Source organism: Bos indicus, chromosome 5 (assembly GCF_029378745.1).
Source record: "Bos indicus isolate NIAB-ARS_2022 breed Sahiwal x Tharparkar chromosome 5, NIAB-ARS_B.indTharparkar_mat_pri_1.0, whole genome shotgun sequence".
Lineage (NCBI taxonomy): Eukaryota > Metazoa > Chordata > Mammalia > Artiodactyla > Bovidae > Bos > Bos indicus.
The window spans coordinates 112,160,815-112,175,402 of record NC_091764.1 but is presented as its reverse complement, the minus strand read 5'-3'; the positions used below and the strand labels follow the sequence as shown (position 1 = coordinate 112,175,402).

Sequence of the window (14,588 nt, the reverse complement as noted above, 5' to 3'; positions counted from 1 at the left end):
CAGTTATCAGGCAACTCAAGTGAAAGAGAGGGTGATCTGGTGCAAATGAAACCCCACCACTGTGACAACAACCCAGAGAGCATATCCTGGTGAGAGAGAATCAGTAATGCCATCTACACAGAAGAGGACAATGGATGGAAGAACAAGAGCACACGTGTGGCATTTCAGTCACGAAATCCACACACTCCTATGCAGAGCTTTATGGTGAGTCGTGTATGAATGAAGCACAGAAATGGTTGACAGGGAGCCTGAAGTCCTGTTGAATGAGCAACACAGAAACAGGTAACTTTTTTTGCTTGGTTCCAGATTCTGACAAGGCAGATCCACAAAGCAAGTTATCTCTGCTAAGCAGAACTCATCAGATAATACCACCCTACACTCACTATTTATAAATTAGATGTGTTAACATCCCATGGAGGCAGGCGTGAAGCCGAGTGGCCAACACCGTCTCTTCCCCACCCCGGCTCAGAAGTAGGCTTTGGGCATTGGTTGGGGAGACTCACCAGGAAGTAAATGAACTCTCCCATCTGCTAAACCCCCACATCTCTGAGTGTCTCTCTCTTAATACAATCAAGTCCCAGCCAGAAAATCCCAAGAAAGCATGATTACCTGTGGAGTGAGATTGTGAAGAACCAGCCAGTAACTAGGACGAACTGAACCACCATCACTCCAGGTAGAGGCTGGAAGCAACCAGAAAGAAGGATCAGGAAGAACGAACAAAAAAATTAAGGCGGCCACATGTGAGAAACATTTTCACAGAGCCCACACACGTTTCTTCCCTCCTTTTATAAATCATCTTCTGGAACTTCCCTGGCGGTTCAGTGGTTAAGAATCCACGCAGGGTTTGATCCCTGGTATGGGAACTAAGACACCACATGTCCTGGGGCAACTACGCCCTTGTGCTACAACTAGAAAAAGCCCGCATGTCCAACTACTACATGAGCCCATACACCGCAAGGAAAGACCCCGAATGACGCAACTAAGACCTGATGCAGCCAAAAAAGTAAATATATATTTTTTTAAAATCTTCTCCTTTCTGCTTCACTCTGACCTTCTTTATCCTGTCACTCAACAGCCAGTTCTCTTCTCCTAGACTGTGATCCTACACACTCTTATGCCTTATTTGCAAGACAACATTTGGCTCCCAAGGTTCTCATCTTTACTCCATCAAGACCTTGGGAGTTCTCAGGTCCCTGTGCCTTTATAGGCTGACTTCAATTTTCTACTCAAGAGGTACTTTTTCCTCTACCCAACAACCATGATTTCCTCTCCTGTGAAGACGTCATGTCTTCAACTGTGTGTGAGCATGAGTCTCTTGTGTTGGAACAATGATGCTCCCTCGGGCAGCTCCTCACCGGAGGCGAGCCGTGAGTCCTGTGTCCCCCACCCCCTGACTGAGCGGGGTGCTGTGCTGCTCCAGGGAGATGATGGTTTGGGGTTGGTCAGACCGGGAGGCGGGCGGGGCAGCGCTGTAGTGTTCCTTGAGGAAATATGGTTTTTCCACATCTTGTTGGAGAGATGAGTGGGGTTGTGTCCTATGGGATCTGGGGACCATGTTGATTTGTAATCAGGAAACTTTGCTGAAAGAAGAGAAAAAGAAGGAGGAAATAAGGTTAGATACATCCGTTTTGCCAACAAACACGTGTATATTTTACATATACACACAGATAAATACAGTTTTACAGTCTAAGTAGATGTTTGAAGAATAACAAAATAACATTGTTCTCTGAGTTTATCTAACATAAATTCTCAGTGACTATTACTCTGAATTGACATATTAACACATGAACTAAAGAATTAACTCTCAGACACTTAGTCTTGTCCGACTCTTTGCAACCCCATGGATTGCTAGGCTCCTCTGTCCATGGGATTTTCCTGGCAAATATACTGGAGTGGGTTGCCATTTCCTTCCTCCTCCAGGGGGATCTTCCCAACCCAGGGATCGAACCTGGGTCTCCTGCATTGCAGGCAGACTCCTTACTGTCTGAGCCACCAGGGAAGCCCAAAGAGTTAATAAGATAACTAACTGCTACTGCTGCTAAGCCGCTTCAGTCATGTCCGACTCTTCGACCCCACAGACAGCAGCCCACCAGGCTCCCCTGTCCCTGGGATTCTCCAGGCAAGAACACTGGAGTGGGTTGCCATTTCCTTCTCCAATGCGTGAAAGTGCAAAGTGAAAGTGAAGTCGCTCAGTCGTGTCTGACTCTTCACGACTCCATGGACTGCAGCCTACCAGGCTCCTCCGCCCACGGGATTTTCCAGGCAAGAGTACTGGAGTGGGTTGCCATTGCCTTCTCCGAACTCTCTACCGCTTCTTAACTAAATACAATCTGAAAAGGAAGATAAATTCAAGGATATCACCCTTAAAGCCATTAGTCTTACAGATATCAAAGAATGTGAACCCTGGAAGAACTAAAGTATTTATCCTATAAATACTTATTGATTGGAAACTACACTAAAAATTATACTTTTCTTGATCCAGAATAGTAGACAGCAACATTCAAATGGATTTTAAAATTACAATCAACAAATATTCACTAAGCGCTTAGTTTACTTTAAGGCCCTAAATCAGTGCTATGGGTAATATAAACAGTTATTCTCAAGAACTTCAAGTTCAGATGGGAAGATGGAACAGATGAACACAGAGTTGTAACCCCAGGGAACATATCTGCTCAATACGTGGAGGAGAAAAACAATGCTGGGCTCTCAGCAAAGACTGTGCCAAGATAAGTCTTGAAGGATTGATATAAATGGATGGGCTCAGCAAAACAGGAAAATACAAACCAAGGTTCAACTTGAACTCTCTCTGGACCAAATACATTTCCCTGCAATTGTGGCCGAACAATTCCCGGGGCAGAGAGGTACAGGAGGCCATACAGGACAACCGGGGGCTGACCCAAGTTTTAGATACCATCTGTTTTGCAGCAGATTTAGTAGGTAGTATTCAAACGAGGGTCAGAACCTGGGCGACAGCACAAAGAATGGAAGAGCAGAAATGGATGTGAGAGAGAAGAAAGCACTTGGGAGGCGTTATCAGTGCCTGAGTCCTGCGAGCAGGGGAGATGGGAAAGAGTAAGGAGGAGGCTAAAGGGAAGAGATGCTGCAACTAAGGGATGCACGACAGCACCACTAAGCAGTTAGAGTTTAGTTATGAAAGAAAGACAATTTGGGGGTGGGGAGGAGGTATATGTTCAGTTTTAAACAAGTCCAGGTGATGCGTGGGGTTACCTCTCAGGGGATCATCTGCTTGTAAAAAAGGGGTATGGGCAGTTACAGGAATAAGAGGTGAAAACGAATTTTTACATGTAAAGGCAGAAGTCCTAGGCCTTCAGTCCTACATTGGTACCTCTTAAAAATCGGACACAGGGGGCTTCCCTGGCAGTCCAGTGGTTAAGACACTGAGCTTTCACTTAAGGGAACTAAGATCTCTCAAGCCACATGGTACAGTCAAAAAGAAAAATGCAAAAACAAAACTATGAACTCTGGGTGAATAAGGTGTCACTGTAGGTTCATCAACTGTGACAAATGTACCACTCTGGTCGAAGTCCTATGAAAGAATGATGGAGGGTGGTGTGCAGAAACATGGAACATGGAGCTGGCTCCTTTACACACTCACTCAGACCTGCAACAAACTCTATCAGCTCTTTGAGTCTCAGTTTCTTCATCTACAAAATGGGATAATAGCAGGAACTTCCCCACAGATTTTGGTGAAGGTAAGATAAGAATTTATGCTCAAGGCTTAGCATGCTGCATGGTCTGCAGGAGCATTCGATAAATGAGGCTACTGTACTGTCGGCACGACGCAGAAGTGGAAACAAAAAGAAGGTGATCTGTAAGGTCATTAACCTGCAGTGTCTTGGTAGGTAGCTAAGAATTTGTTTTACTTGCATTTACTTGGACAAAGAGCAGAAGCCTTAATGACTTCAATGGCTTAAGGTCCAACTTTTGCAAGACCAACGCGCCAATTACTAATGACTGGTTTACGAACCTGTAAGGTGTTGTGCTAAGTAAGTGACTTCAAAGGCTTTTTTATATCCATTAAGTTTTCCATTCCCAACTGTCTTTAAAAACAAAACAAAACACACACACAAACACACACACAAGGAACTCAGCAAATGTTGTAGAATTAACCAAGGTCCTCTTTTTTCCCCCTTGGCCATCTGCCCTTAGCCTTTGTCTGTAAGTGGAAGAATTTTTAGAGAAAAGCAAGCTCTAATTGGCTGCCTTAGAAATAACAAGCTAAACTTAACTGGTTCTTCCCATGGCCCCTGATTTTCTTGGCAGACCGGTTAAAAGAAAAGCACTTGTGTCATCAGGATATAACCTCTGTCCTCACAACACCCACAGCTCCTTGCAATGATGTCACCATCTGCCTCGGTCCTAAATGGTATTTGTCTCATCCTGCCTCTGTGAGCCTGCAAGTTCCCCAGGGACGCGGCCTATATGAGAGGTGTCTCTCCATCCATGCTGACCTGTGTTGTTCAGCTGCTATAATTTATTCCTTAAGAAATAAATGCCAATTTCCTTTGTACAATGCAACCTGATAGGAAAGTGCTAGCCAGAGGGGAAGAAATGGGTCACACACCTACCTGAAGTGCTATGAACGTTGGTAAAGGAGTTGTCAGAGGCACTGTAGGGCCAGGCACCAGGTGAAGGCAGCGAGGTGTTGAGGGAAGAATTAGACCCTTTGGATGACAAATGAAGAACGAGATGAAAAAACTGCAGGTAAGTATCAGTGAAACTAGTCAAATCTTGAAGTATTTTATTTGACCTTTGATAAAAGGAAGGACAATCTAAAAAATAAGCGTGAAAAACAAAGCTACCTAGTCCTGCATTTCCTGGTGTAATTACTAGACACCAGAGAATGCAAATGAAGCCAGAGACTGCCAAACAGGAAAATATTGGGTGCTGGATAAACATGAGGGGTTTCACTTATTTACCTGTGGTGTTATCCCGCAGAAGTTGGTGGTCAGTATCTACAATGGGAGATGTGGCTGTACCCCCCAGCACACTTCCTGGGGTGACATAGGGGTCAGATTCAGGGTCAATGTTTTGGATACCTTTCCATGGCACTCCTGGTTGGAATTCTGAGACAAGGAGAACAAATATTAGATTGAGGTAGGAAATTGTTCAAAATATGGTCAAGTAATTTTTTGATACAAGAAATCAGTCTATGAAAAGTCTAAATTCTGAAGGTATTTTAGCTCAGATTTTCATCATAAAAAAAAAAGTCAGCCTGAACACATGCTTTGCCAGCAGCTCTCCTGTGCTGTCACCACATGTTCACCCACTTCCTCTCTGTGCCTGTGAACTTGATGCCAGAGACAGTGGCAGACCCTGCTCCTGCCCTTCTGGCTCCCAGGCCAACGCAGGCCCGAAGGCAGGGAGGCAGGACTGAGTAGTGTGGTGCTCAGGACAACTGGGGGGACATCAAGGTGAAAACTGGGAGAACATCTGAGCTGGAGAGGAGATACTTCTGCTTTATCTCACTGGGAAATTGGCTCAGATGCACAAAAGAAGACACAGATGATCACTGCTCCTGGAAGGACCAGGGAAAACCGACAGGAATCGTTTGGCTTATCATCAGAAGGCCTAGAATATATGTGTTCACAATTTCTTTATATCATATTTAAAGCTTTATATGATATTTTATATATCATATATACCTTTATATCATATTTAAATCATATGACAGAATTAATAAACTTTTATGTTCCAAATCATGAGGAGGAAGAATGGTGTATATATATGAATGGTATATATATATACTACATACATATATACAATGGTAGTATATATGGATAATATGCATTAATAGAGACTATATGTATTCGTAGCACAAATATACTATATAGAAAAAGGTTTAGGACACAGACTAAAACTCATTTTTATTTTTGCTTTAGTAAAAATTTTAGACTTTTCTACAATGAAAACAGATTACATGTATCAGAATATAAGAGGAAAAACAGCAAATACTCTCACTGCTCTACTAGTCTACTACACATCCCTAGAACCTGGCAATAAATACTTGGTGAATGAAAAACAAATCAATTCACTGGACATTTCAGAAGAAGCCAGGTTACAAGGCATCCTTTGCACAGATGAATGCCAAGTCCTGGCTCCAAAGTCACCTTCTTTCATCCTCAGACTGTACTCCGCTAACTTCTTTGACCCATCTGTGCCCATGCTGTATTTACCACTCAGTAACTTGTTTTGCAGGTGATCAGCATCCACCTTGTCTTCCTGACTGAACCCTACAGAGCGAAGACCACCTCCCACAACCCCATGAAAATCTGCTATTTTTCCAAAGAAAAGCAGAAAAAATTAACTAGATGAAAAAAACCAAAGGGGGTGGCAAAAGGCAATCTGTTCAGAACCTGAAATTAACGATTACAAAACAAAATGATACCCCAGAAACAAAACCACCATCTTCTGGACGGTAATACCTGGAGGCCAACTGGCATTGCTAGATTTACTTCCGATTTTATTTGTTGGTGGAGATTTGGCAGGTAACCAGCTATCACCAGCAGGACCCGTATGGCCACCCAGTGTGTCACCTGGGATGATGTCAAACTGGTTGTATGGTGACCCTCCTCGGGTCTTACCAGGGGCCACAATAGCGCCTGAGAAAAAAGAGAGGTGATGAGCTCACAGCAGAAAGGACTCCTATGAACAGAACTTGCTGAGCTTTCATTCAGAGGAACTCAGTCTCCAGGATCTGGTTCTGGAATGAGGTGTTCACACTTGAGAGGCAGTGCATAATTAGGAAGTAGGATGACCATGACAATTCATCTCACCTTTCGAGCTTCTCAGTCTGCACTTCTGCACACAGCACTGTTCTCATTTCTGAATGCCCCTTTCAGTTTAAAACTTCATGGTCTTATGAAATTAACTTGAGAAACTTCCATAAACTATGAATCATACCATCATCCCCACCATCTTTACACTAATGACTCAAGAATGAGGAATGGGAAAAACACTAAACAATCTGCGGCACATGAAAGGGTTTTTAACTACATTTCTACTGACACCAACCCACTCAAGTCCTTAAGTGACGACGAGGCCTAGCTTAGTGGGAGAAGCAGAGTAAACAGAGGGAGATTGCTGGAGAGAAAAGCATCTGCAATTGCTTTAAATTCCAGAGCAGTGAGCCGGCGTTCCTGCCGACGGTCTCTGCCAGCACAAGACCAGCCGTGAACTCTGCAGCGCTGAGCTCCTGGGCTCCACACATGAAGAACAGCAAATCCTTTGTAAAACTGCTCTCCTCAGAGCGTTTCAGGGGTTTTGCTGGTGTCCCCTCTATGCATCTTATGTGCTGGGAGGCAAGAAAAAATAATTAAAAGCTTAGCAATTCCCTTAAACTAATAATAAATGAGCTTTAAATGAAAATTGTAGCCTCTAATATTCTACTTATTTCTCGAATGAATTTTACATGCCATATTGTGTTGCCTGATGTACTCTAAGGATGCAGCTTATGAACAGATAAAATTACTTCCAGGGTAAGGTATTAAAAGGTTCAGTGGTTAAGACCCTATGCTTCCACTGCAGGGGGCATGAGTTCAATCCCTGGTTGGGGAACTGAGATCCTGAACTCTACATGGCATGGCCAAAAACAAAAAACAAAAGTCTTTTTCTGTGTTTGCTATTGATTAAAGTAATCTGCTTGGTTTGGCCTAGCACAAGTATTCTCAAAACCATCTCCATGCTCCACTAAGAACTCATCTGCTTTTCTGAAGCCACTGGTAGGAATCTGACTCAAAGGCACATTACAGTGAAGAAGCAGAAAATGAAAAACTCAGTTACCTTGGGGACTGGCTCAGGAAATAGGGAAAACGTGACCTGTAAGTTCTCAAATGGCAAGCGAGTATTTTACCTTCAAGACCACTTCTCACGTGCATTTATAATCACACACCTATCATGTCTTCAGGGACAAGGGTCCTGATGAATCGTAAGCCTAAGGAAGCAGCCAGAGGGCCCAACGCTAGAGATGCAGAGCTTGGATTATTCAGTTCAGAAACAGACTGGACATTTCAATAAACCATTCCTGGTTCTGTAATATGAAATCAAATGACGATACTTAGAGATAGCAGGCGGACAGCTCCACGGGGCCACTTCACCAGCCTCCAGAAGTGCACGTGAAAGAGCAGGTTTAGAAAGAACCCTGAAAGGCTCCAGGCTAATGGGGCTAAGGCTCCACGAAGCTGCTGCAGGAGCCACTCCGACACCTATTTACACTTGGTTCTCATGGAAACAGGCGAGTCCAAGTAAATTACTGACAAGTGAAACAAACACTGACGCAATGGCTGAAGGAAGGTCCCAAGACCTTTCATCCGTTTCACAGGGAAATGGAGATGCTCTTACAGAGAACTGAGAGAGATGAAGAGCTGACCCACTTTCATGACCAAAGCCTGCAAGACCTTCGACTGCTTTCTTGCAGACACTGTAATTCATAAAGAACACGAAAGCTTGGTGCAAAGTCCAGACCTCATGTGCTGATCGATTAGTCATCTTCTAGAGATCAAAGAGTTGAAACAGTCAACATGATACATATTTACTGTGATCTCTCTCGCAGCTCCCAAAACAGATTCTGTTCTCTCAAGCAATTTATTAGGGTTTTACCCTAAGGGGAGCTCAAGTTCACTGCTACTGCTCTTGATCCAACCACAGGTGGGAAATTTTGATTTCCTTAAGTACAACTAGCACTTTAAGTTTCTTACAGTTTGAAATACACAAAACCCCAATCTTGCTCTCATAGGTGATCATGGCAGGGGTGGGGGTGGGGGATGGAATCAAGACTGTTTAAGAAAAAGCTGAAGGTCTGTGCTTCAGAACAAGCTTATAGGACCCTGTGTAAAGGCCTCTGAGGATCAAAAGAGCTTCAGGTCATGAGGCTCTGTGTGTCTTACCATTTTTGTGCATATTGGCTTCCTGTGTGGCTACAGAGGGCACCTCCATCATGGAGGTCCACTGTTTAAAGCGAGACTCTGTTCCAGCCTCCTTCCCACCAACCATGCCGTAGTCCATGCCGCCGGAGCTGAAGCCTGAAATGGAGAAGCACATTTTAGGTCTTTTTTTTTTTTTTTTAATCAGTTTCTAGTATCAATAACCAAGAGGTCTGAGGCAGAATCCACAAATGGCTTCATTTGTCCCTAAAAGACTAATTCACATGAAGTTTTCTTCACTCAGAAACAAGTGTTTTGATTCAAAATGTTGGTCTGGGCTCCTGCCTGCTACAAAAGGGACGACTCTGTTCAGGTATGAAAACACGTATGATGTCATCTGATGAACATCTCATGGCACATGTGCACTCACGTTATCTATTTAGCTCAGGTTTGTGTCAAACAGAATGTGGGACCAGCAGTTCTCCAGCTGAGATAGATGTCCACACTACAAACCAACACGATGCAACAGCAGCCCTGAAGTTATGGTAAGGTCTCTATGGGAGGAAAGGCTTTGCAGAAGGACAGCTGATCTAGGGCCTAGGGCAGGAGGGTGAGTAAGTCAAGAAAACCAAGTGTGAAGCTCTAACTGGTGACAATCACAGGTGCTTAGGGAATGACGAGGAGCCCAATGTAACTCCAACGCCTGGCTGACTATGGATGCAGTGAGATGGGGAGAGATGAAGAGTCATAGCTTGTAGGGTCTCACATATGTCAGGCCGAGAAGTCTAGAACTTTTTTGCCCCCCAAAGATAGGAGATAAAAAGAATTTTTAGCAAGTGAGAGACAGAACTAAGTTTATATTTTACAAAGAGAACTGACAGTCTGAGAATGGGATAGACTACAGGAGATCAATTTGAAAGTTTTTATACAATGGCGAAGACCCCAAAGCTTGAACAAGCAACTGGTGAGAGATTCAGAGTGTGCCCTCAAGTGTTAGGCTGTTAGCAAGGGCTCTGGCAGTTAAGATTTTCCCACTGCAGAGGGCTGGACAGGTTAAAGCCACACCGGAGAGGCTTGTTGATGGAGCCTCACAAGGTGCACCACTGGTTTTAGGTTAGAATGTATTAAATATTTTTTAAACTTATGCTCAAAAAAGTAAAATAAAGGACTAAAATAAACAGCTGAAACTGAGAGGGGAAGAATAATTAATCAAAAACAGAAAAGTGGGGGACTTCCCTGGTGGTCCATTGGGAACGTGGAGAACTCCATGTTCCCAATGCAGGGGGCCTAGGTTTGGTCCCCCGTCAGGGAACCAGATCCCACACACTGCAACCAAAAGATTCCATATGCTACAACTAAAACCTGGCATAGCCAAATAAATAAATAAATGCATTTTAAAAAGAAAGAAAAAGGAGAATGAGCCACAGTTAGTGTAGCAATAACAGGCAAGCACTGGCACCCAAGAAGATCAGCAGGGCTCCCACCATGCCTCAGCAGAGGTGTCCTGTGGAAGTTCCCTCTCCCTAGCGGACATGTGGCTCCAACCAGCCCAGACTCCACATGGCACCCACTTTAACTCTCGTACCGTCTGAGGCTGTCTTGTTGGAACCCTGGATAAAGCGGGCATTTTTCTCATTAGAAACTTGGAGATCTGATGCCACCCAGACATGGCAGCACCACAATTAAACAATAAGGTCTGGCAAGGGAAAAGGAATTAAAGATAAAGAAGGCAAAAAGGAGATAAAAGTACCTTGAAAGATTCAATCTACAAACCCAAAACTATGAGAGGAAAATCAATACAAGGTTTTATGTAACTCTGTGTCTCTCTTCGATGTCACATAGTGACTGGCCTCACATGAGGATGGAAATGTGCTCAACAAATCTGGATGAACGGAATTCTGGGCTCTAGAGGCTATTGTAGATAGCACTCCACTCGTGACCTTTGTGTGGCTCATGAGCTATCACACCTCCAGATCCAGGAAGATACAGACTTGACCTTGCTATTTCATCAATGGACTTCCCTGGTGGCTCAGACAGTAAAGAATCCGCCTGCAATGTGGGAGACCTGGGTTCAATTTGTGGGTTGGGAAGATCCCCTGGAGGAGGGCATGGCAACCCACTCTAGTATTCTTGCCTAGAGATCCTCATGGACAGAGGAGCCTGGTGGGCTACAGTCCATGGGGTCACAAAGAGTCAGACATGACTGAGCAACTAAGCACATACTTTCTCAGTTCATCAAGTGGCCTCCATGTACCAGCTCCCCGACACAGAACTTCTAATTAAACAAGCCATTTCATTCAGTCCAATAAGTATTTATGGAGAGCCTAATTTGTGCCAGGCTCTGTGTCAGGAGCTGAGGTACAATCAGAGATAAGACATGCCCCTGGCTTTCCCAGGGCCTCATTTCACCAGGACATGCCTTTTATCTACCTCATCATTGCTACATATACAAGCCCTTGACCACCTTATCTGTCCTTGTCAGAATGACTTTTTTGGCCACACACACTAATTTGTTGTCTATTCATCACTACCACTTGGCTCAGGGCTTGGCTTAACCTCCCTGAGGAAACTCTCAAATTAACTTGTCCTTAATTTATCACTCCTATGCTCTCTTTGTCTACAGTTCTATATTTTCCACTACTTTTTTTGTTGTAGATGAAAAACAAATTCCTGGTTTCATAATCATTATAATAAGCAATAAATTATAAAAGAAATCATCCACAGTCACCTCTTTAACACAGCTGTTCTAATCCATGTCCACATGCCCATGTGTTACTGACACATCATAATCCCAGGAAGGATACGGTTATTCTTCTGCTATTTTAATAATCTCTATTATTCATATCTCTACTTTTCACTGGATATACCACACACAGAAATATTACATATTTTGATAAAGTTTAAAGATAAAATGTAAAATTTTATTGGAAGTACACTTTCTAACAAGATGAATGACTTTGTATCTAGATTATTCAGATATTAGTGATTATGACTTGATCTAGTTCACACTATTCTATTCCTATTTTTAAAATTTTTATAGACTTTTTAAAGCACTAAGAAAGTTTACACAAATAAGTAGATGAGAAAAGTAGGAGCCTTGTAATCACATCAGTTATTTCTTTATATTACTTTTTGGATATATTTCCTTCTCCCAGCTCAATAAGATATCTAAAAATTATGTTTTAGTATTTATTACTAAAACATAATTTTTAGATAGGTCATTATCACTTGACAATTCAATTAGGTATATTTTCCATTTTGTTAAAAGCAGAAAATATTTTACAAAAAACAATCAGCTAAGGGTTAGTTAAGCAGTCATGAAAGTCATTCAACTCTTTAATTCTGAGAAAATATATCAGTAGAGGCTTTATCAAAATGTACTAAGAAAAAAACATACTATGAAATTTTTAATTATTCTTGCTAGTCTTTAGCCTACAGGTTATCTTTTTTCTTTTTTACTCTGCTATACTAGGCACTATTTATATTCATAATATATACATTCATTGTATTACATCTTTTTCGAAAAAACTTTAATCTGTATAAATGCTTTACCTATATTTTCATCAAAACCTTACAGCTATAGGTTTAGTTTATTCAAAATAGGCAGCCAAATCAGACTTGTTTTCAGTCTCAGTTTTTCAATTCCAATAAATTGATAATATGAATTAAGGAAAATTGTAATTGAAATAAACTGCAAAATGCATCGTGATTATAAGTGGTCATATCACAATTAATATAGACCTAATAAAACTAATGTATCCATTGTTTACTAAGTTATCACATGAAAATGTTAGTAAGTCAGTATGTTCTTTTTCCTTAATTTGGATAATAAAGCATAACTAAATTTTTAAGTTACTTATGAAACAGGAATATGATATTAAAAAACCATGAAATGTATCCAGTAAATGTACATATGTATAAATACTGAACTCTGATCCTTTAGTCATTAGGAATAGTTAAGTATAATAATCACAAACAATATGATTAATCTAATAAGACATCATGATAAAATTTTTCTATATATTCAATAAACAAGAGAAGTATACATACACTGCTAAAAATGAACAGATTTACAGCCAACACATAATTTTACTTTTTAATAGGTGGGTAGAAAATAGTAAAGATGTTATAAAGACTGTCAGTGAAATAAATACATTATGATTCTAGGTTTTTAACAACTGACTGACTGGTACATACCCCATTCTAAAGGAAATCCACAGGTTTTACCTATTTGCCATGAAAACACCTGTTTCAAAGAGTCAGTCTCACTAACCTATACTGCTTGGGCTGATCCTAGGTGCTTTTCTTTCCAGCTAAGACAAGCCCTCAGGGTGAGCAATGAGAAGGTCTGAAAAGAACTGTGTTCCTGAAATACGTGGAAAAGCCACTTGTGGCTTCCTGATGTTCTCTTCGCTCTATACGACTGGATTCCACTTCAAGAACTACACATCCTTTGACAAAAGGGGATGAAGAGAAGCACTGCTGCCCCCACGTCACTCATGCACACTGTCTAAATTCAGAACAACTGAACACACACCAGCACATGCGGGCTCTTATGTCAGGCTTCATCCCTAAGAGGACACATGATTCGGCAGGTGAGGACTGGAAACCCAGGGATAAGGGCACCATTGATAGTCATCACGGAGGCTTCCTCTTTGTCTGGAGCTCCAGAGAACCATGCTCTGATAGGATACGGGATGGTGGAGCGGGATGGTGGAGCGTCTGACTTTCTTTTATGTCAAATGGAATTTAAAAGTCAGTTCTCATGCAAATCATTTTTAAGAAAAAGTACAGAGGCTACCCTGGTGGTCCAGGGGGTTAAGAATCCACCTTACAATGCAAGGGACACTGGTTTGATCTCTGTTCCAGGAAGATCCCACATGACACAGAGCAACTAAGCCTGTGTGCCACAACTATTGAGTCCGCTCTAGAGCCCACGAGCCACAACTACTGAAGCCCTAGAGGCCTTGCTCTGCAACGAGAAGCCACTGCAATCAGAGGCCCACACACTGCGACAGAGAGTAGCCCCCGCTCGCTGCAACTAGAGAAAGCCCACGCAGCAGCAGTGAAGACCCCCCACAGTAAAAAACAAAACAAATAAATAAATGTGCAATTTTCTTTTCTTTAAAGAAAAAGTACAGTTTGTAGAACTTAAGGATCTAGAAATTAATTCCCTTAAAACTATCCAGGATCAGGTCCTGGCCTCCCCGGTGGGCAGTGGACATCTCACCCCAGCAGGCACCTCACAGAGCACAGACACCAAGGCCATTTGTCCAAGGTCACTTTGTCACTTGAGTGCAGCTTTCAAGTCTCCCTTAACCCTTGTTTTTGAGATGGCAGAGAACAGTAAAGTCCTTACCAAAAGAAAATCTAAATGTTGTCAATCTGAGAGGAGACCCACTGTGGTGGGTGGTACTTTTTTAACTTTTGTATTTTATTTTTAAATCACCGTTGCCTCGCTGGTTGGATTCTGCTTACAACATGTTCCCCAGTTCTGAAAGAGCTACAACTCGCCTGCCAACAAATTCCTGATGAATGTCAAAGGTATAACCTTACTTGTGCTAATTCTATTTAAATCAGATGAAAAACTAACATCAGAATTTTATTGGTTTGCCTGATAATTTTAATTCCTCATTTTTTTTCAAGGTAATTTTATCCATAGAGCTAAATGCCTCTCAACTTGTACGTAATTTGCTCGATTATAAC

At 42.1% G+C, this 14,588-nt stretch overlaps 1 protein-coding gene across 12 annotated transcripts in view; it reads right to left on the bottom strand.

Annotated features, from left to right (window-relative positions):
* TNRC6B (trinucleotide repeat containing adaptor 6B) overlaps nucleotides 1-14,588 on the bottom strand; it is a 262,610-nt gene that overhangs the window by 15,730 nt on the left and 232,292 nt on the right. For all 12 annotated transcript variants that reach the window (XM_019961842.2, XM_019961844.2, XM_070790452.1 and 9 more), the window contains 6 exons: nucleotides 8,907-9,041; nucleotides 6,447-6,623; nucleotides 4,941-5,087; nucleotides 4,590-4,685; nucleotides 1,356-1,580; nucleotides 610-680 (listed from right to left, as the gene is read on the bottom strand). In XM_019961842.2, coding sequence (XP_019817401.2) covers nucleotides 610-680; nucleotides 1,356-1,580; nucleotides 4,590-4,685; nucleotides 4,941-5,087; nucleotides 6,447-6,623; nucleotides 8,907-9,041 — 851 coding nt within the window. The remainder of the gene's footprint in view (nucleotides 1-609; nucleotides 681-1,355; nucleotides 1,581-4,589; nucleotides 4,686-4,940; nucleotides 5,088-6,446; nucleotides 6,624-8,906; nucleotides 9,042-14,588) is intronic.